General features: G+C 55.8%; 1 protein-coding gene across 2 annotated transcripts; it reads right to left on the bottom strand.

The window, feature by feature from the left end:
• Nucleotides 1-2,631: 2,631 nt before the first annotated feature.
• Nucleotides 2,632-22,420, bottom strand: GUCD1 (guanylyl cyclase domain containing 1). 2 transcript variants are annotated; one of them, XM_064272407.1, is made up of 6 exons: nt 22,115-22,420; nt 15,770-15,854; nt 14,832-14,997; nt 13,242-13,333; nt 11,328-11,569; nt 2,632-9,444 (listed from the first exon to the last, which is right to left on the bottom strand). In XM_064272407.1, exons 1-6 carry the CDS (start codon nt 22,323-22,325, stop codon nt 9,353-9,355), a joined length of 888 nt encoding a protein of 295 aa, XP_064128477.1. In that variant the 5' UTR covers nt 22,326-22,420; the 3' UTR covers nt 2,632-9,352. The 2 variants fall into 2 exon arrangements, with proteins under 2 accessions (XP_064128477.1, XP_064128478.1); XM_064272408.1 differs by lacking the exon at nt 22,115-22,420 and adding an exon at nt 21,535-21,662.
• Nucleotides 22,421-22,437: the final 17 nt, after the last annotated feature.

The raw sequence follows: 22,437 nt of genomic DNA, 5'->3' as shown, positions 1-22,437 counted from the left end.
AGCAATCCTACTTCTTGGAATATATCCTAGAGAAATAAGAGCCTTTACACGAACAGATATATGCACACACATTCATTGCAGCACTGTTTATTTACCACAGCAAAAAGATGGAAGCAACCAAGGTGCCCATCAATGAATGAATGGAAAATAAATTATGGTATATTCACACAATGGACTAGTACACATCAGTAAAGAACAATGATAGATCTGTGAAATATTTCATAACATGGAGAAATCTGGAAGGCATTATGCTGAGTGAAATTAGTCAGTTGCAAAAGGACAACTTGTATGAGACCGCTATTATAAGAACTCAAGAAATAGTTTAAACATAGAAGAAAATATTCTTTGATGGTTACAAGAGTGGGGAGGGAGAGGGAGGAGGGGGTATTCAATAATTAGATAGTAGACAAGAACTATTTTAGGTGAAGGGAAAGACAACACACAATACAAGATGGGTCAGCACAACTGGACTAAACCAAAAGCAAAGAAGTTTCCTGAATAAACTGAACACTTCGAAGGCCAGCATAGCAGGGGTGGGGGTTTGGGGACCATGGTTTCAGGGGACATCTAGGTCAATTGGCATAATAAAATCTATTAAGAAAACATTCTGCATCCCACTGTGGAGAGTGGCGTCTGGGGTCTTAAACACTAGCAAGCAGCCATCTAAGATGCATCAATTGGTCTCAACCCACATGGAGCAAAGGAGAATGAAGAACACCAAAGACACAATGTAATTATGACCCCAAGAGACAGAAAGGGCCACATAATCAGAGACTACATCAGCCTGAGACCAGAAGAACTAAATGGTACCCAGCTATAACCGATGACTGCCCTAACAAGGAACACAATAGAGAACCCCCGAGGGAGCAGGAGAGCAGTGGGATGCAGACCCCAAATTATCATAGAAACACCAGACTTAATGGTCTGACTGAGACTAGCAGGACCCCAGAGGCCATGGTCCCCAGACCTTCTGTTAGCCCAAGACAGGAACCAATCCCAAATCTAACTCTTCAGATAGGGATTGGATTGGACTATAGCATAGAAAATGATACTGGTGAGGAGTGAGCTTCTTGGATCAAGTAGACACATGAAACTATGTGGGCAGCTCCTGTCTGGAGGGGAGATGAGAAGGCAGAGGGGGACAAAAAGCTGCCTGAATGGACACAAAAATACAGGGTGGAGAGAAGGAGTGTGCTGTCTTATTAGGGGAGAGCAACTAGGAGTATATAGCAAGGTGTATATAAATTTTTGTATGAGAAACTGACTTGAGTTGTAAACTTGCACTTAAAAAAAAAAATTTTTTTTTTTGCAATAAAATTTTAAAAAAAGGCATCCCAGCCTGGTCGCCGAAACTGTCAAGAACCATGAAGTATCTGAGATTTCACCCTTATCAAAAGCTCACAAGTTAGCCTGCCACAGTTTCATGGATGTTGGTAGAAGATACAAAACTTCTGGGTCAGAGACAATGGACAGTTTTTTACAGCAATAGCTGTTGCCAGAGAATCAGCATTTTCTTGCCTGGTTTCCCAAGCTCCATCTCCAAAGGGTAACACAAACAGGGCCAGGTGACAACCGAATTTCAATGGGTTGTGTTATAAAAAAGAAAGCCTGAGTTTAAAGAACCACCCTGGTGGTGTAGTGGTTAAGAGCTACAGCTGTTAACCAAAAGGTTGGCAGTTTGAGTTCACTAGGCGCTCCTTGGAAGCTGTATGGGGCAGTTCTACTGTGTCCTATTCAACGGCAATGGGTTTTTTACGGTTCTTAAATCATTTATAGTGGGCAGTATGCCTGCCTGTCTTTTGCTTCAAAGGTGGACACTATTACTCTCTTCCGGGGCTGTAAGCAAACCTTCCCTTTGCTCCAGAAGAAGACACCATCTCTATCTTCCTAGGCTGTTTGCTATACAAACACCTTTAAAGAGAGAGTTCAGAACAAAGGCAATCGGTGCCTCTGCTTGTGAATGAAACGTGCAGAAATGCAGAGCCCTGTCGGGGAATTGTCTCCCAATAGTACAGTGCTAAATTACACTGTGAAAAACAGTCTCCGTTTACCCTTCCACCAGTCCTGGTGGGAGAAAGTGTCTGCTGAATTTTGCATGACATCAAAGGCTCAAATGCAACCTCCCCTATAAGGGTGGCTGTTTTGGAAAGTACAGGAAAGCCACTGAGACAGGAGTTGTTAAAAACGCTGTAGGCTTAGAATCCAAGGCATTGGGTTCAAGTCCCAGCTCTGCCTCCTAACCCACTCTGGGTTTCACATCTGGGCCAGACAGGGATAATCCCTGCCCTGCCTACCATTCACATTTACTGAGCACCCACTAGGGGTCAGGCACCAGGGCTGCCTCAGTGGAGACAGGATGATGTGGTTGAGTAGGGATGGGGGCGGATGGGTGGAGGTGCCCCTTTAGAAAGTGGTGACATTTGAGCAGAACCCTGAGGGAGGGGGCAGGGGAACAGCAGGTGCAAAAACCCTGAGGAAGGAAAGGACTTTGGCAGATGAGAGGCGGGCACCAAGAGGAGACCAGCTTGGCTGCCCCATGGGTCTGCGTGAGGGTGGAGTGAGACGTAGCTCTGAGACACTCCCCAGGGCTGTGGGAAGCGCTCCCCCCCCCCCCCGCCAAGGAAATCACAAGGACTCTGGGCAGATCCTCGGGGAGCAGATTTTAGGGCAGGCAGCTGGGAGAGGTAGAGGAGTGAGGCTGTGGGGCAGGAGAGAGTGAAGAAGCCCTGGAAGGGCCTCTAGTCTGGGCCAGGGGCATCTCTGCCTCTTCATTTCCTGTGTTGAGTTTTTTCCACGAGCACTCACAGCCATACAGGTCCACTCCTTAGCCCTTGGGAACCAGCAGCTCAGCAGGATGATGCCTTAGTCTCTTCCTGGTTTTCTCATTTCTGTTGAGGCTGGAGGGAGGAGCGAGTCTGTGATGTGGGTGCCCAGATGCCATGGGGGTAGGTCAGATGGGACAAGCTGGCAGTAGGGCAGGACACATGATCTTCTAGGGGATTGCAGCCACTTGCCAGTTTTCCACCTGGAGGCAGGCCCCGGGGGCCAGCGCAGCCAAGCTCCAGAGCTGAGTTTGCATTCTGGCACCATCTCAGCCTGACAGGATCTCTGGGGGTAGCTCTGACCATGGCTGGGCCAAGGGTTGGGCAAGCAGCAGGGGTGGATATGGGGCTGGCTTTGGCTTGCCAAGTGATGACCTTGGGCTGGTGGCTGCCCCTCTCTGGGCTCTGGTCTGCACCCCAGGTAGATCAGTGGTCACCCAAGTGTCAGTGTATTTCACGGAACTCCAGTGTTACACACACACAAAAGGACTCTGCAGCTAGGGGAGCCCTGGATGGATGGAGGTTACACAGAGCCATTCCGACATGACCTAAACCTCCTGGGGGGACAGTGGCATGCACTGTGTGCCAAGCTCACCTGCTGGGGACACCCATTTGCACAGAACTTCTTACTGGTGTTCTGAAAGACATGTCTTGGGGGGTGCTAGGCCATATGGTCTTCAGGCCTTTTTAGCTCTGCTCAGAGATTTAAAACCCTGAGCCCCCCACTGACTGTTGTGGTAGGCAGCCTTTAAGGTGACCCCAGTGATGACGGCCTTGTGGTGTTCATGCCTAGTGTAATCCCCAGTGTGCACTGGACTTGGTGATTTGCTGTCAACAACAGATGCTGCAGAAGTGAGAGGCTGTCACCTCTATGACGAGGTGGCTTCTGTCCTGGGCATTCACTGGCTTTCTCACAGGCCACCAGCTGTCAAACAATGAGGACACCTAGTCAGCCTGTGGCCAACAGCCCCAAGAGCTTAGGGGAGATCCTCCAGCCCCAGCCAGGCTTATGAAGTAGCCACAGCCCCAGCTGATGGCTCAAGCTAAGCCATACCCAGACACAATGAGATGACAGATGTGCTGTTTGGGTGATGTGTTGTGCATCAGTAGATAACTAAAACATCTCACAATGGTCCACAGTCCATGTGTGTCTGGCTGTACGTATATAAGCACTGATAACATGTGGAATCTACCCCTCTGCCTAGACAATGGCCCAGTGTGGCTCCCTCAGGCACTGGTGGCCTTTGGGGATCCGAGGGTGGCCTCAGGAGGTGCTGTGCAGAGGTGGGCTCATGAGGTGACTAGGAATGGGGGTACCACCCCCTACTACAGAGCACTACCAAGGTGGGGTGGCATGTGTATTCCCACCCCAGGAGCGGCTGGTCCTGGTGTGTCATCTGGGCTTAGAACTCTGTTCTGGCCTGGCCCTCAGCTCCCAGTGAGACCCCTCTCTGGAGTTCTCTCCTGTTGCGCCATCCCACGCTGCATGCTCTGGACAGCCTACTCCACCTAGGGCTCACCAGCCACCCACTCTTGTCCCTCCTGCCTCAACACTCCCTGATGCTGTCATTTTTCTCCCACCATCAGGTTTAGGCTGTGCCCATTCAGTGTGGGGCCCTTGCTCCTGAGGCTTGAGCTGAAGTCAGAGAGGCATGTTCATGCTTTGCTGGCCACAGGCAGGACGCTCATTTTGCTGCCTGGTATCCTACTATAGCTGGGGGCTTGCATGGCCCCCCTGGCGGGGTCAATGCCCAGTGTCTACAGGGCTCTCTTCAGTTTGGAGTAGCATCCAAGACCTCAGCCAGAACTCCTAATACAGTAAAACCTGCAAAAGCCAAAACCTGTGTGTCATGGATTGCAATATGTGCCCCAAAAATGTGTGTATTAACTAGGTTAGGCCATGATTCCCGGTATTGTGTGGTTGTCCTCCATTTAATTGCAATTTTACGTTGAGAGGATTAGGGTGGGATTGTACCACGACCCTTACTCAGATCCAGTGTAAAGGCAATTTCCCAGGGGTGTGGCTGGCACCACCTTTTGTCTCTGAAGAGGTAAAAGGAAAGGGAAGCAAGCAGAGAGTTGGGGACCTCATACCACCAAGAAAGCAGCACCATGAGCAGAGTGTGTCCTTTGGACACGGAGTCCCTGCGCCTAAAAAGCTCCTCAACCAGGGGGAGATTGAGGACAGGGACCTTCCTCCAGGGCTGACAGAAAGAGAAAGCCTTGCCCTGGAGCTGACGCCCTGAATTTGGACTTGTAACCTACTAGACTGTGAGAAAATAAATTTCTCTTTGTTAAAACTATCCACTTGTGGTATATCTGCTTTGGCAGCACTAGATGACTAAGACAGAATTTGGTCCCGAGAGAGTGGGGTGCTGCTCTAACAGATACCTAAAATGTGGAAGTGGTTTTGAAACTGTGAATGGATAGAGGAGCCACAGCTGCAGAGGACCAGCACAGCATAGAACCTGCAGTGGCAGAGAAGCAGCAGCAGCAGAGAACCAACAGCAGCAGAACCAAGAGACCAGCACAAACAGCGCTGGAGCCAATCCACAGAGAGAGATGAGTGCCTGTGAGCAACAGGCTTCCTGGCAGAGTGGGGTGTCTCTAGGCACTAATCGGTGGAGCTACAGAGCTTTAGAACACTCTCCGGGCAGGGCAGATGCGGGTGTGAGGCCCAAAGAGCTGAGAGGCCAAGAAACCAGGAAGAAGCTGAGAAGCAGAGCTGCCTCAGTCTCAAAGGTCTGGCTATGACCTCAGGGGTTTCAAAGGGTGGAGCCATGGCCTCTGGTGTCTCCAGGGGTGGAGCTGCCACTGAGATGCACTAGGAGAATGGTTCGCCTAAAGCAGAGGGAGCAGAGTTGCTGTCCCAGTGGGCCTGGAAGGCAGAGCTGTTTCAGGGCTGAGGGGGCTCCGCTCAGAATGTGGAGAGTGTGGCCAGTACCTAGAGTCTGGAGGGCAGGGCTATTGTGTAAATTGTCTCAGAGGGTTATTTTCAAAGCTTTGAGGGCTAATGTAATGTGTTCTGGTGACCAGTTTGGTGCCTGTTATCCCTTCTTTCCCTCCAGTTTCTCCCATTTATGATGGAAATTTCTAGTTTGTGCCTGTTCTGCCATTGTATCCTGGGAAGCAGATAACTTGTATTCTAGATTTCAAAGACAAGGAGGAATTTTTGGCTTTTGGCCTTGAAGTTAAGACTTTTGCTATGATATGATGTGATGAATATGTTTTACGTGTTGCAAGGATGTGATTTTTGGGGGGCCAAAGGGTGGAATGTCAAGGATTGAATTATGTCCCACCAAAAATGTGTGTATCAACTTGGTTAGGCCATGATTCCCAGCATTGTGTGGTTGTCCTCCATTTAATTGTAATTTTACGTTGAGAGGATTAGGGTGGGGCTGTACCACCACCCTTACTCAGATCCAGTGTAAAGCGAGTTTCCCTGGGGTGTGGCCTGCACCGCCTTTTTATCTCTTAAGAGATAAAAGGAAAGGCAAGCTAGCAGAGAGTTGGGGACCTCTTACAACCAAGAAAGCAGCACCAGGAGCAGAGTGTGTCCTTTGGACACAGGGTCCTTGTGCCTGAGAAGCTCCTCCACCAGGGGAAGATTGAGGACATGGACCTTCCTCCAGAGCTGACTGAGAGAGAAAGCCTTCCCCTGGAGCTGACACCCTGAATTTGGACTTGTAACCTACTAAACTGAGAAAATTAATTTCTCTTAAAGCCATCCACTTGTGGTATTTCTGTTATGGCAGCACTAGGTGACTAAGACATTGCTAAGGCGGAAACCTGTCAGAGAAAGAAAACTCAAATCTTTTCCACTAAAACCAGCAATAGGGAAGTAGTAAGACTGCACCCTGTCACAGGCAGAAAACTTGTGAAACCCAGAAAAACAAGCCAGTCCTGTTGAGTTCCAGCTCTCACAGGTATCACTGTACATCTCCACGATGTGGGCAATGACTGAAGAGCAGGGTGAGAGCACAAGGGCGGAGACAGGGACCCCACCCAAGAAGCCAGCTTTGGCTCCACCAGCTCCCTGCTGGTCCTGGGGTTGGCAGAGGCTGTCAGATCACCCAGCACTCCCAAACATGCCCTTTTACAAAGGTATAATTTTTACCAGATGAAATACTAGATAGAAGCCTCCTATGTAGAAGGGGGAGATGCTGGTTGGGGGCAGAGGGTGCAGAGAGGGCTGGCCTCCCCCTACCTGCTCCTGTGGCCGACTGCTCCCCTCACTCCCCTCACTCCCTCTGCCCAGGGCTCTGCCTCCTCCATGCCTCTTCAGGAACCACAGCCAAGACACCCACCAAGGGCTCCCTCCACCACTGCCACAGGCCTGGAAAGGGGAAACTGGGTTCTAGGCCCCAGCCAGCACCAGGGACAGCCAATCAAGACCCAGGTCCCCAGGTGCTTATGAGGCTGAGGGGACCTGCCTCAAGGAGTGACTAGGACTCGGGATGGAGACAGGCATTCTGCAAACCGGGGCACCTCCACAGGCGGGCAAGGGCTTCGGCCACTCTGCAGTGAGAATAACGTTTATTGAGAATGGCTTGTTACAAACAAAATATATTTATGTATAAAATCTCTGCAATGCAAAATATCCCTTTCGCTCCCTGCAGCTGGAGCTGGACCCCAGTGTGTGCAGGTGGGCATTAAGTCCCTGATGTTTGGGCTCCTTCTCTGGCCCACTGTCATGTCCTGTGCAAGAAGGCACCACAGCCAAGGTTTGTGTCCTGCCTCCAAGCCCTCCCAGGCACATCAGACAGCTCAGGGGTGGACCACCTCCAGCTTGGGGGCTTGCCCTGAGAGCCATCTTCGAAGCCTGGGAACTGTCTCTCTGCGTCCTGTGATGAAGTAGGTGCCATGACCACCATCTGTGGTCCAAGTGGCTCCAGGCAGCAGCCCGGCCTACGCACAGCCCTTGCTCACACTCAGCCTCCCGGAAGCTTCCTTTCCTCTCATCATCCTTCTGACGCGGCCAACTCAACCATGCTGCCATGCCTCTCCCAAGAAGACCAGGCTGTACAGCTTCCACGTGTGAGACTCCAGGGCCCAACTGCTCTGGGCCACGGGCCACCAGCATTAAGGCAATGGAGACGAGACCCATCTGGAGCCAACAGTCCCTGAAATCGGGGTGGCTGCCCAGCCAGCAAAGTGACCCTGCATGCCAACGTGCCCCTGGCCAAAGGCTGCTTCTGGTGTAGAGGAGCAATGTGGAGGTGCCAGTTCTGGGATGCAGAACACCCGGTGGGCAGGGCCGATGGGCAGGGGGGAGGGGTGGCAGTATCATCACCTTACTGCAAACCAGGACCTGGGTGTACATGGGGGCCCTACACCTTGGCCAGGAGGCGGCCCCTGTGAGAATGCTCCTAGACTCAAGGCTCCACACTGTCCTGGGCTGACTTTATCCAACAGCCAGGTTTGTCTACGAGGACAGGGCCGACACTCAGCCTGCTGGCGCTGGCCCCTTCTCTGAGGGCAAACCTGGGCTGGCTGACCTGCCTGGTGAAGAGAGGTGCTAGTGGTTCTGAAGTACCTGTGATATCACTATTATTGTCTGATGTGAAGGTGACCCTCGCCTCCAAAAGAGAAAACCTAAATCTCAAAAACTCATGAGACGAGACAGCTACAGCCTACACAACTTGCTGGGTTGTGTGATCCTGGGCAGGTGCCACCCTTCTCTGTCAAGGGTCCTGGGGTAAAAAGCAGGGCAGGGGGGCACAAGCTGGTTGCAGCCAGGAGAGTCGGGGTGCTGGTACTCTGAGGGTAGGCCTGGCTGTCAGGGCCTTGGCAAGTGCCAGCAGGCCTCATGGGTGTGGGGGCTCTTTGGGGCCGAAGCAATTGTTCTTGGACCTCAGGGCCAGACATTCCTAGGCCACAGTCTGTGCTGCCAGTCATCTGGCCCTCCAGTGGGACGGAGCCCACCACAGCCCTAAGGGCCCAGAGCTGGTGTACCGTGGAGGACTGGGCCTTGGCGCCCCTGTGCCCAGAGATCTGGGCTCTCCCCAAGGGCCAGGGCTCTGTGGGACGGTGTGGCTACATCAGTGGGCAGGGTCAGAGGCATCCTGGACAGCAAGACCTGGGCCTGCTGTGGGGGGATGAGGCGGTGGCAATGTGCCTCAAGGGGTGCTAGGGCTCTGCAGCCCTTCCCAGAGAGCAAGGGGAGAGAACAGTTCTTGAAGGGGCCCAAGGTGGGGTATGATGTCTCCCATACCAGGAATCGTCCTGCTCCTCTCAGGTTAGTGACGTCTCTCTCCAGGGCTCACATGCCGAGGTCCGTAGGGAAGACTCCGTAGGCCTCTCCCTCACCCTGGGGCTGTGCTCACAGACAACAAGGGCTCCTGGGGTGTGAGCTCCCACTGGGCATGTCTGACTCAGGCTTGGGATCCTGGGGGAGTTCCCCTTGGCAACCAGCACTGAGAGGCAGCAGCTTCATTATCCCACTTCCCAAAGCCGGGCTGCAACTCAGCTCCCAGCCCAGCAGGCTGGGCCAGGTCTTCTGAGTGGGCCCCGTGCACCAGGCCCCGCTGTCAGCTGTCCAGGTAGACAAAGAGGATGTCCTCGTCCGTGCCATAGCTGGTTCTGGCCTCCTCGAAGTTACTGACACTGGTGCTGCACATACCTGTAGGGGTGTGGGGGGTGCCCTGCTAGTGACTGAGCAGCTGGGTAAGTCTGACCACATCCCACTGCCTGGCTACCTCTCGAGACTTAGCTCAAGTTCTGCCTGTTCCAACCTCATGATCTCATTCTCTGACCAATTCAACAGAGGGAGAGAGTGAAGCCCAGGGAGGGGAAGAAGCTTGCCAATACCGCGTGCATCGGTGTGGGTCAGGCCAGTCTCTCCCTACACCCTGGGCCAGGATGGGTCTCAGCTGGGTATGGTCTGGCCAAGCCTTCCTTTCTCCACCAGTGTTTTGGAGCTGAGAATTACCTTTACCCAAAGAATACGGCCTTTCTCTCCTGTTCTGGGATACAACCCGTTTAACAGTTAATGGTCGTGGTTAAGTGCGCTCTAACTCATGGCGACCCCAGGTATGTCAGAGTAGAACTGTGCTTCACATGGTTTTCAGTAGCTGATTTTTTGGAAGTGGATCACCAGGCCTTTCTTCTGAACTGCCTCTGGGTTAGCAGCCGAATTCTGTCACTGTTTGCACCACCCAGGGACTCCTAGGTAATCTCTAAACCCATGGAGTTCCCCCAGTGACCAGAATGTCTTTGTTAGGCAGGCAGGGCCCCCAGACCACACCTGATGGTTTAGACATTTGAGGTGACTCGGGTTGGACTGGCCACACAAGACCCACCACGGCATAACAGCCCAACCTCTGGGGAGGGAGAAGGACAGGAGACGGAGTCTAATCACGTGGCCAACGATTCAATCAGCCATGCCTAGTAATGAAACTCAGTGACAACTTTGGACATGGAAGCTTGGAACTTGCAGTGGTGCATGGCTGATTGGGGGGTGGGAGGGAGCAGGGCCTGGGCAGTGGTGCAGGGCTGGTGGGGGCGTGTGTGGGAGGGCAGAGCCTGGGCAGTGGTGCTATGGCTGGTGGGCGGGTGGGGGGAGTAGGGCCTGGGCAGTGGTGCAGGGCTGGTGGGGGCTCGTGTGGGAGGGCAGAGCCTGGGCAGTGGTGCTATGGCTGGTGGGCGGGTCGGGGGAGCAGGGCCTGGGCAGTGGTGCAGGGCTGGTGGGGGCGCGTGTGGGAGGGCAGTGGTGCGTGGCCGGTGGGCGGGTGGGGGGAACAGGGCCTGGGCAGCAGTGTGGGTCTGGTGGGGATGTGGCGGGGGAGGGCAGAGCCTGGGCAGTGGTGCATGGCCGATGGGGGGGTGGGGGGAGTAGGGCCTGGGCAGTGGTGTGGGGCCGGTGGGGCCGTGTGTGGGAGGGCAGAGCCTGGGCAGTGGTGCGGGACCGGTGGGGACCGTGTGTGGGAGGGCAGAGCCTGGGCAGTGGTGTGGGACCGGTGGGGGTGTGTGTGGGGGGGCAGAGCCTGGGCAGTGGTGCGGGACCGGTGGGGGCCGTGTGTGGGAGGGCAGAGCCTGGGCAGTGGTGCGGGACCGGTGGGGGTGTGTGGGGGGGGAGAGCCTGGGCAGTGGTGCAGGGCCAGTGGCGGGGGTGGGGAAGGCAGGGCCTGGGCAATGGTGCGGGGCCAGTGGGGGTGTGGGGGGGGCAGAGCCTGGGCAGTGGTACAGGGCCAGTGGCAGTGGTGGGGGGGAAGGCAGGGCCTGGGCAGTGGTGTGGGGCCAGTGGGGGTATGAGGGGGGGCAGAGCTTGGGCAGTGGTGTGGGTCTGGGGCCTGGGCACTGGGGGGGTTGGGGGGGCAGGGCTTGGGCAATGGTGCGGGGTGTGTGGTGCGGGGCTGGGTGGGTGACTGGTTTGCCTGCACCGCCACAGGGAATGGAACCGATGACAGGAGTTCGGGGGGTGGGCAGGAGCTCTGGGGAAAGGACGAAGAGGGAAGTCTTGTCCATCCCAGGGTTCAGGGAGGGACCGCGGGCATGTGTACTCACGGTCGGCATAGGCGGGGTTGTTGTAGAAGATGCAGCCAGCGGCCCGGTTGTAGCCACGCAGCACAATGAAGTGTCCCTGGTAGTCGGGGGTGCGGCAGAAGCAGCGGTGCCCACGGGGGGCAAAGCAGCAGTACTTGATGGGGCTTGAGCAGAGGTCACAGTGCAGCACACCCGAGTTCACCAGCACGATGGCCACATGACCCTGCGCCAGGTGCGCCTGGATGTCCTGCACGCTCACTGTGCTGTGGGGAGGGGGATTCGGGGAGGCATCAGCTGACCGCCAGACTGCCCACCTCTAAGGTAGAGCCACGAATGGGCTCCCTGCCTCTGCCCATTCCCATGCCACCCCTTCCCCGTTCTGCCCTGTGTCAGAGGTCAGGGTCACGCACGTCCTCCCCTGCTCTGAGCTCCTGCATGTCCTGCCTGGTCTTGGGGCCTCCTCCCAGCCTGTGAGATCAAAGGTGCATAAGGCCCCTCTCCTAGGACCCGACCTGTGAACTGGCTGAGGATGGCTGCCTGCAAGGCCCAGAGCAGCAGGAGGCGCCTCTCGCCAGCCTAATCAGGGCCCTAGAGCCACACGCGGGAGCCCAAACCCCTTTTTACTGAGTCTCTATTGTTCCTTTAGTCTAAATTATACGTGGTCTATATTGGAAATTCCAGTCCAATTTAGCTCTCCAAGTCTGAGCTAAGCATGGCATGACAAGTTCCGACCAGATGCTTCTCTGAAGGTGCTGTTTTTTTCCTCAGGCCCCTCAGAAGGCCTTGTCGGCAGCCTCTCCGGAGTTGTCCCTGTCCAGCTGAGAGGACCATCTGGAGCAGCCCAGACAGGCACACAGGCACTGCCCCACGCAAAGCCCTCAACAGGCAGCCAGCTCAGATGAAGACCTACAAAAGGCGAGGGCCCCCCTGGCCAGCTGCCACCGTCTCTCAGAGGGAACACCCACCTGCTCGTGCCCACCCTCATCAGTGGCCTCCTCAGGAACAGGAGTGCCAGCCCCATGTGGCCTGGCCCAACTCCAGCCCATGCTAGACCACGTGGCCATGTGGCTTGCCGTCTTGGCCTGGGGAAGCCTGTCCTTTTCCCTTTGGTCTTTGAAAGAAAATAACTGGCTGAGCTCCAAACAGCCTGTGGATGGTGGGGGTCTCAGCAACAAGCAGCAGCCCCCCGCCCCCAGCCCTGTGAGCCCCTAGCCAGCACATTTTTCAGGCCTTGTCCCTTTATTAGTGCTCCTGTGCACTGCCCACACCCTCACTCTGCAAGCCAGCTGAGGCTGGCGGAGTCAGCCTCTACACCATCCCTCTAGTACCTGCTTAGGAGCCACCACGAGCCTGAGCCTTGGATGGAAAAACCAAGCTTAGGGGCAAGGAAGCTCCCACGGTCACTTGGTATTGTGGGTTAAATCGTGCCTCCTAAAAAGGTATGTTTAAGCCCTAACTCCTGGTACTTGTGAATGTGATCTTATTTGGAAACAAGATCTCTGCAGATGTTATCAGGTTAAGATGAGATCATAATGAATTAGGGTGGCTTTAAATCCAACATGACTGGAGGGAAGTTTGGACACACGGACACACAGGAGAGAAGGCCACGTGAAGCCTGAGGCAGGAACTGTGATGCATCTACAAGCCAAGGACGCCAAGGACGCCAGCAACACCAGAAGCTGGAAGAGGCAGGGAAGGATCCTCCCCTAGAGCCTTCAGAGGGAGCACGGCCCTGCTGACACCTTGATTTCAGACTTACAGCCTCCCAAACTAGCCACCTAATGACGGTGGCCTGAAGAAGCTAAGACACTGTGTAGGAAAACCCAGTCCTGCCTGACTCCAGAGTCCACCGCCCTTCCCAGGTGCACCCCGCAGAGGACCTCAGCCCTGTAAATCTATGCATGAGTGTGCTAGAGGAAGGGTGTGGGGGCTCACCATTTCTCCACCAGCACCTTGCAGGCCTTGGCCTGTGCGAACAGCTGGTTCACCCGGGTCTCCTCTGTGTCAAAGTGCTTCCTGTAGAAGGACTGGGGGGAGAGGGGCAGGCTGGAGCAGCTGCCGCCCTGGCTGCCCTCACCCTGTTTGGAAGATGGACTCAGAGATGGCAGGAGAGAAGAGGAGCCACCCATGGGCACAGGGCGTGTGCAGCCCACCTAGCCATAGCTGTGTCTATCCTGAGCTGTAGAGGGGCTGGCTGGGCATGAGGACAGCACAGGGGCATGAAGAGGATGCTGGGGGCGGCTCTCTGGGGGGACGAGTTGCCCGGGGCTTATACGCCCAACAGGTGGACAGGTGGGCGGGGGCAGGAGCTGGTAGAGGATGAGCAACAGGTCCACCTGGGCCCATTCTGCTCAGCCAGGCATGGCCAACCGGACAACTTTGTTTGTTACAGAGGCCTCAAGGAGGCCCAGCCCCACAGGAAAGGTGAGGAGACCCTGTTTGGGGGCCTTTCCTCTGCCTCAGCCGCAGGGAGCAGGCCAGATCTGAAAGCCTCATGCGCAGCCTCCCCCAGCCTGTGAGATCAAAGGTGCATGAGGCCCCTCTCCTAGGACCCATCCTGCGGCGGGCTGGATCCACTCTGGCCTGAAGGGGGCAGAGATGTACCAGGTGTTGGCATGGCTGACCATGTATTGGCATAATTTAAAAAAAAAAAGAATTCTGGCTTTCGTTTAGAATATCAATTATACAACTTAGAGCTGCTATCCCCTTGGGAAGAAAGATAATGGGCCTATGATGGCCGGATGAATTTGGACAAAGTGGTCTGTGCCCCTGGACCCCACCTCCTGCTAACGCATTGAAAGGCTGCAGGAAGGTGGCCTCAGACATAACCTCCTGAGAGCTGTGGGAGGTAGGCCAGGAGGGCCCCTGGGCCGTGAGGCAGGGGTGCCAGGGGATCCCCAGGACTCGCTGCTCAGATGCTCTGGGCAGGTGTGATGGCTAATTTTATGTGTCAACTTGGCTAGACTATGGTTTCCAGTGCTTTGGCCAAGCCTAGACTAATTACTGTTCTGTAATTTAACCTGATGTAATCAATTAATTAGTTGAAAAGCAAGCTCCTTAGGATATGGCCTGCTGACAGATTATAAACATATTTTGGCAGAACTCACTCTCTGCTCTTCACCCCTCCTGTCACCTGACCTATGGATCTTGGGACATAAGCCTGCAGAAGTCACCAGCCTGTTGCCTGACCTACGGATTTTGGACTTGCCAGCCCCCCGCAACCACGTAAGACAATCCCTTGAAGCAAATCATGATCTATCCCTCTACCCCTCTATCCATCCACCCATCTCACTGGCTCTCTTCTTCTAGACAACTTTGACTAAGGCAACAGGCTGGAGCTCAAAGGCCACCTGGTCTTACCTGCTTGCAAGCCCTGCCTACAGTAGGTCTGTCACTGCTCCCTCATCTCCACTCGCCTTTGTGCCCCTCAGAGGGTCCTTAATCATTACTTCCTCCAACAATTGCAAGTGGTCAATCACATCCTCCCACGGCCCATTAGGCAGGCCCTGGCAGGCAGCTCCTCACCTGGTTCTTGTAGCCCTTGTCAACGCCTAGGGTCTGGGTGCAGAAGCGGTGCCTCACGCCAAAGTGGCGCATTAGGTAAGCCAGGTCGATGGTCCAGATGCTCCTGGTCAGCCGCAGCGCCTGCAGGGCACTTTCAAACTCGCTGTCGTCCACCTGGCCTAGGTACCTGCAGTATACAGGCACTGAGGCCAGACCATCCTCCACCCATAGGCCCACCAGCACTCCAAGGCTCCATCCTTCATCACGAAGCCCTCGGTCCTGTCCACTGGTGCCCAGGCACAGTCTGAGGGCTGTCAGACACCACCCTGGCCTCAAGAGTCAAGGGCTGGGTCTGTTTCTCGAGTGTCCCATGTTGTGTGACTTTGGATCAAATGCTTCCTCTTTATAATGGGGACTTTGGGCTGCACTGGCAGTTTCCAAAGTTTTAGGCACAGAGCCCTTTCCTTGAACTCTGTCTTTCCTGGAACCCCAGGGTGTAAAACAGGGAAGAGGGAAGCCTCTCTGGGACTCCAGACAACAGACTGGATTCCCACACAAGGTGATAACCACAGTCCCTTCCAGCCCTGATGTTCATGTAGCCTCAGCTTAGAGGTTGGCTCTGAGGTGACCCCATCTCCTGTGGCTGGGAACCCGAGGCCAGAGGGTGTCTTAGGCGTGGGCCACTCTGTGGGGCAGGTCTGAGCACAAGAAGATTCCCAGCCAGCCCCAAAGCCCAAGAGGCATGGCCAGAGGGAGAACTGGAGGCCTGGTCGAGCCCTTACCAGCTTTGTATATGGGACTATCCCCTGAGGGAAGCCGAGCCTTTCTCAGTCCTGACCACAAGGCCTGAGGACAGTGGTCCTGCCCAGAGGGAAACCAGGCCTCTCCCAGTTCTGACCACGATGGCCCGAGGACAGTGGCCCCAGTCTCTGTGCTGCCCTCCCCGGGCGACCACTCACCGCAGCACCATCCTGGAGCAGGCCAGGCCACAGTCCCAGTGGTAGAGCTGCTGGATGATGGGCACGGGCAACTGCACAAAGTCCCCTGCACAGAAACACAGGGTCACCACCAGTCGGAGCCTCTGCCTTCATCCCCACCAAGACCCTGCTGGGGCTCTCAGGGGCCTGCCTGCCTGAGTCCCTCCAGTCCCTCCAATTCACTGTCCTGCAACAGCCAGGGGTCTCCCCAAATGCAGTCAGAATGGGTCACCCCTACTCAGAAATCTGTAGTGGTGGGTGCCCGTTGTGGCTGCTGCCTCCTCACCTCCCCACCCTCACCAGGCCTACCTCCAGGCAGAATAGTCACCTGCCACAGCCCCTAGCCCCAAGGTCTTTGCACACCCGAACCCTCTGCCTGGACACTCCTGTGCTTACTGTGCCCCTCAGGCACCGCTTCTCCAGGATGCTGCCCATCAGGTCCAGCCCCCTTAACGCACACCACAGACCCCAGGCCTCTCCTTCCGAGCCCTTCTCCAGGTGAGTGCTGTGAGGAGGTAGGGATAGGGCTGTTGTAACCCTGGGGCCAGCATGTAGGAAGCACACAGCACAGAGTCATGTCTGATTCCAGAGGGCCCTGGAGTGTCCCGACTCCACAGTCCCCAGAACTCCCAAGGTTCAAGCAGCATAGTTAGGAAGAGCAGCACGTCAGTGTGCGTGAAATGCTCTGCAAGCCTCACCACTGTGTCCATACCACGGCAGTGAGGGGCAGTGACAGGCACCAGACTTCCTCGTGCTGCACCGAGCCCAGCCATCTCTAAAGTGCAACTTTGATCCGACTCCATCATCCAATCCACACACAGTTCTCAAGCACTCAGTAAGGGGCTAGCATGTGCCCTGGAGATCCAACATGGAGGATACTGGCAAGTTCCTGTCCCGGGAAAGTGAAACTAGGCAGAGGATTGACCATGCCATGTGCAACAAGAAAACAGCAAGGGAGGAGACCCTGAGGAGGGCAAGGGAGGAAACCCTGGGTGGCACGAGGGTTAAGTATCTGGCTGCTAACTAAACGGTTGGCAGTCCGAACTCACCCACAGATGCCTCGGAAGACAGGCCTGGCGATCTGCTTCCAAAAGGTCACAGCCAAGAAAACCCTATGGAGCAGTTCTACTCTGCATACATGGGGTTGCCATGAGTGGGAATCAACTCGACGGCACACAACAGGGAACATGGTGGGGGACTGTTGTGGGCTGAATTGTGTTACGTTCAAGTCCTAACCCCTGGTACCTGTGAATGCGACTTATTTGGAAGTAGGGTCTTTGCTGATGTCATCAAGTTAAGAGGAGATCATGCTGGATTAGGATAGGCTCTAAATCCAATGACTGGTATCTTTATAAAGACAGAGACACAGAGAAACACTGGAGGGAAGATGGACACATGAAGACCAAAAGAGACTGGAGTGATGCAGCTACAAGCCAAGGAAGGCCTGGAGCCACCAGGAGCTGGAAGAGGATCTTTCCTGGAGCCTTCAGAGACAGCACAGCCCTGCTGATACCTAAATTCGGACTTCTAGCTTCCAGAACTGCAAGAGAGTAGGTTCCTGTCGTTTAAGCTGCCCAGTGTGTGGTAATTTGTTACAGTGGCCTCAGGAACCTAAGCCAGACTGTGCCTTGGAGGGTGAGTCAGGAAAGGCTGTGAGCAGGAGCCACCCACAAGACAGGAACAGTGAGCAGATGATAGCGTGGGCAAGTAGCAGGCGCTGGGGCCAAGGTAGCAGGGCTAGCATGGGGCTTACCAGGCTTCCCACTGTGGAAGGCCAGGAATCCAGACAAAGTTCAGAGCCCAAAATTCCAGAAGGGACTTCCCTGCACTGGCCACCACTCCATTACTCATTAATGATGCCCATTCAACGCTACGATCCAGCTGCTTGTCTCTCCCTCTCAGGGGTCCCAGGGACTCTCCATACTGAGCCGCTGGGGGGCCTGCCCCCTTGACTTCCACCGCTCCTTCTTCTGCCAGCAGGAGGGACCACTCCCAGGGCCTAGGGTTACCCTGGGCTTTCCAGCCTCTGTACAGTCCTGGCCTGGCCTGACTCCCAACTCCTGAACTGCTACGCTTGAGCCTACCCCAGCCATTAGGGCTGGCTCCAATGCCTCCACCTCCGATGCCACAACCTTTCATGTGTCTGCACTCTGCTTGACCCGAGTCTATGCTCAGTCCACAGGACAGGCCCTGTACCTGGCCCTGCACCCAGCTCTGTGCCCTGCTGGACTGAGTGTGTGCTCCCAGGAGGCAGGGACTTGCAATTGTCCTCTGCAGCACTGTACTGCCTCACACCCCACTCCTTACCACCACTGGCCTGCAGCAGGGCATGGAGGCCAAACTGCCACACACCGCCCCCTTGCTGAGCCGCCTGACCTGCCTACTCTGTGAAACGGCCACCACAGACCCCAGCCCATAGAGTGCTGTGAGCACCCAGGCAGGAATATGTGTAAAGCCCTTTACGGGTGCTGCCCTGACCCTACCCCCAGCTAGGGCCTGGTGCGTTGAGCCCATGGGCTTTTCAGTGACTGATTTTTCAGAAGTCGATTACCAGCCCTTCTGAGGCACCTCTGGGTGGATTCGAACCTCCAACCTTTTGGTTAGCAGTGAAGTGCATATACTGATTGCACCCCAGCAGCTCCACGTCTACCCCAGGTGCCTTTGAAAGGAGCCCAGGCCTCTGCCTGAGGTTCTCACATGCTTGCCTCCTTCTCCTTCCACGGATTTAGTCCTGCCTGATTCCTGCCTGTCCTTCACCCCAAATTCCTCCCCCAGCCCCAACTCTGTCTCCACACACAGCTGCCTGAGGAATCCCATGCAGTTTCCCAATGCTCTTAGAGTCCTCTCCTCTTCCTGTGGCCCTGCCCACCCAGGCCCCACCAGCCTCATTCACCCTGCTGCAGTTACTCTGTGAACCCATCAAGCCTCATCCTGCCCAGGGTCTTTGCACATGCAGGGTGCCCTAGCCTAGAACTCTCTTCCCCCGGCTGTTCTCAAGGCTGCTACTGCTTGTCATCAGGTCCCAGTTCAAAGTCTCCTCTGAGCAGCTTTTCCTGACTATACCTTTTGAGGGCAAAGGGGGGACCCTCCTTCATAGCATCCTCTTTGTTTCACATGGTACTTATCAAACGAAACTAAAAAAAAAAAAAAAAAAACTATTATCTGTCTCCCCACTAGACTGTATGGTTGCTGAGGGAAAATACCTCACCTCATCTTGTTCACTGTTATTCCCAGTACCTGGCATCCGATGCTTAAGATCCCTGGGTGGCGGAAATGGTTTGTGCTATCCTGCTAGCAGAAAAGTTGGTGGTTTGAACCCACCCAGCAGTACTGTAGAAGAAAGACCTGGCAATCTGCTTCGGTGAAGATTAAAAATCCAAAACCAAGCCCACTGCCGTTGAGTTGATTCCGACTCATAGCAACTCTGTAGGACAGAGTAAGAACTGCCCCATAGAGTTTCCAAGGAGCACCTGGTGGATTCGAACTGCCAACATTTTAGTCAGCAGCCGTAGCACTTAACCACTACACCACCAGGGTTCCCTGGTGTAGATTACAGCCACGAAAATTCTATGGAGTGGTTCTACTCTGTGACACATGGGGTTGCCATTAACGACAGTAACAGTACCTGATGCTTAGGAGTAACTCAATATCTGTTGGAAGAAATGAACTTATTAAGCACTCGCTGTGTGTCAGGCTCTGGGGACACACGGGTGATTAAGACTAAGCCCTGCCTCTGAAGACTCATATTCTAAAATAAGTATGCCCCACATGGGCTGAGGGGAGGGTGCAAGCTCTATATAGGGTGCTGTACAATCATGGAGGAAGGAAGGTGCCTCCCTTCTCAAGCACCCCTCGCTGTGGCCACACACCACCTGTTTTTCTCTGCACAGGCTGTTTATGCCTAGCCTTTGCACTCAAGGGTGCCTTAGTCTGCACCGTTCCTCCCATCTTTGAACATCTGGATACTGTGATTCCGATCCCCTCCAGGCCTCAGTGTAGAGTACCTGAGGTCACACCCACCTTCGCCAGCCAACAGCCTGAGAACACCTCAGTGGCAGGCAGGGAACCTCTGCCCCGAACAGGTGTTCAGACATACTTGGGGAAAACCAAAACCAAACCAAACCCACTGTCATCGAGTCAATTCTGACTCATAGCGACCCTATAGAACAGAGTAGAACTGCCCCATAGAGTTTCCAAGGAGCACCTGGCAGATTCGAACTGCTGACCTGTTGGTTAGGAGTCGTAGCACTTAACCACTACACCACCAGGGTTCTCCATACTTGGGGAAGAGAAGGCATTTTCCTGAGATGCCTGGGGCTGCTTGTCACTGCAATGATTTCCTGCCCCCAGGCTTCCAGACCACTGCCCTCTGCTTAAGGCTGCCTCCCTACTTTGGTTGGCACCAGCTCTGGCCACACCAGCTAGGCCATCTGTGGCCAGACCTCCCCTGTGGCCATGCTTGGCAGCATTCTCTAGGGCCCTGGGAGTCTTAGCTACCCCTCCTCCTCATGCCCTGAGCTCCAGAACCCTTGGTCCTGAGGCCCCAAAGGGCCAAAACCCCAGGTGGCTGTCCCCAGCCTTGGCCCAGGCAGGCCACTCTATAGAAAGCTGGAGGTGATTTTCTGCGTGTGGTGGGTGGAAGGATGATAAGGGCAGGCAAGACCTTGGTTTTTGTCCTGATAACAGCTTCAGCCCTTCAAGCCCACAGCCACTACCAGATGTTAATACATGGCACCAAGGAACACCCCAAGAGCTGGGCCTGCTTGGAGGGCCCTGGCATCAGCTGGCAGCTGTCATCAGAGAAGGGAGGGCGCTCAGTGGCCCTGGGTGCTCACCACCTCTCAGCCTCAGTCTGCTCATCTGTAAAACTGGGAATAACAGCAGCAGTAGCCTCCTTCATCAGGTCATCATGAGGATTAACGAGGTACTGCACATACACCACTCAGCACAGTTCCCACCTCATAGGAAACCCCCTATAAATATGAGCCGGGACTCGCTCAGGCTCAGGAAAGGCAATGTCCTGCCCAAGAGCGTAGCTGAGCTAACTGGAGAGCAGGGCCTACACTCTGCGGCAGCATCAGACCCCTGCTCCACCCTGCAATAACAAAGGCGACCCCTCCCTCGTGTGAGGACACCATCCATGACAGCTCAGGGCCAGTCCCATATGCTTTGGCCTCTCCCTGAGTTGGCACCTCTTCTCAGCAGAGCAGGAACCACCGCACTCCCCTACTATCCCCTTCTCAGACAAGCAAACTCAGGCCGCGGCACTGCCCCACCAGTAGTGGCCTCTGCTTCCCCAAAAGGCCCCCTTAGGGCAGAAGGAACCAAGGGTGAAGACATGTAGCAAGAAAAGAGCTGACCACAGTCTGAGAAGGGGAAGAGAAGGGGCGCACTCGCTCTGTGCTCCCGCCCAGTCCCCTGCCCTTCTCTGAGCCTCAGCGTCCTCCACAGTTCCCCGAGGGGACACATCTTCCACGCGTCTCCGGCTGGACTTCCCGCTTCTAGGCAAGGTGGCGCCCCGCCTCACAGCCGGGACCGGCCCCACCCCGCCCCACGGCCGGGCGACAGGGGCCTCAGCTCCGGGAGGACAATGAAACCCCGACTGGCAAGTGGGGCTGGGGCGGGGTGTCCAGCTGGCCCCGTCCCGTCCGAACTCCAGAGCGCTGCCCAGGCGGCAGTCCGCCCAAGGTCGCGCGGCCGGACCCTCGTCCCCCGGGGCCAGGGTTAGGCCCTGGGGAGGCACTGACCGGGTTCGAGCGGCGGTCCCGCTGCCTCCGCCTCCGTCCTCATGACCCGGGCGGCGCGGGGCGCCCATGGCCCCGACCTGGCGCAGGCTACCGCTCGGGCTGGGGCGGGAGCGCGGCGGCGGCGCGTCTGGTCCGCGGAGGGGACAGAAGGCGACGGTCCGCGGCCCCGAGCCCCGCCCCAGCCCTGCCTGGCAGCGGCCCCGGACGCCCCGCCCCCACCTGGGCCCCGGCTTGGAGGCCCAGTCCCTTCCGTTCCCCAGCCGCCTGATCGAAGCCTGCCCCGGCCATTCGCTGTCTCGCCTTCTCTTGACCCCGCCCCTTTCCCTAGCCCTTGCGCCGACGCACAGGCCCGTCCCCGCGGATCCCCGGAAGCCCCACCCCTTTCTTGGAGCCCCGCCCCGAAGGCTGGCGCTCTCCCTTAAGTCAGGCTCCGCCCCTGTGGGCCTCCCTCAGGTATAATCCCTGGCCTGCCCCTTGTTCCGCCGGGTCTCCAGGAGACCCAACCCTACTCCGACTACTCTATACCTCAGTTTCCCTGTCCATATAATGGATACCTCGCCTCGCTCGGGGCGCTCCTTACCGGGCGGTGCCGGGTTCCAACGGCTAACTTGCGAGGGCAGGTCCTGGCGCTTAGTCCCACAGCCTGCCGCCCCCGATCCGAGAGCCCAGGCCCCGCATCTCCGCCTTGCCGTCCAACTCGGCCTTGGTGTGGGGTGCCTGGAAGCGCGAGCTCCCCTTTCCCCTTGCCGGCCCGAGTATCGGTGTTTCCGGCGGCACCCAGGCCCTGTCATCAGCACGCTTTTTCGGGGCCGGAACTATAGTGCCACAGCCCGCGTTTCCCATCCGGTTGGGTGAGGAGGCAGCCGAGGCGAGACAGCGCCCACCACCGAAGAAAGGAAGGGG

The sequence above is a fragment of the Loxodonta africana genome, chromosome 19 (genome assembly GCF_030014295.1).
Source record: "Loxodonta africana isolate mLoxAfr1 chromosome 19, mLoxAfr1.hap2, whole genome shotgun sequence".
In the NCBI taxonomy this organism is placed as follows: Eukaryota; Metazoa; Chordata; class Mammalia; order Proboscidea; family Elephantidae; genus Loxodonta; species Loxodonta africana.
The sequence above is the reverse complement of the archived record's forward strand: the minus strand, read 5'-3'. Positions and strand labels throughout refer to the sequence as shown.

Coding starts and splice junctions, on each gene's coding strand:
- GUCD1 (XM_064272407.1), bottom strand. CDS start 22,325: ATGACAGGGCCTGGGTGCCGCCGGAAACACCGATACTCGGGCCGGCAA. Junction 15,855..22,114: donor TTGGAACCCGGCACCGCCCG/GTAAGGAGCGCC, acceptor GTTTCTGTGCAG/GGGACTTTGTGCAGTTGCCC. Junction 11,570..13,241: donor AAGGTGCTGGTGGAGAAATG/GTGAGCCCCCAC, acceptor CCCTCCCCACAG/CACAGTGAGCGTGCAGGACA.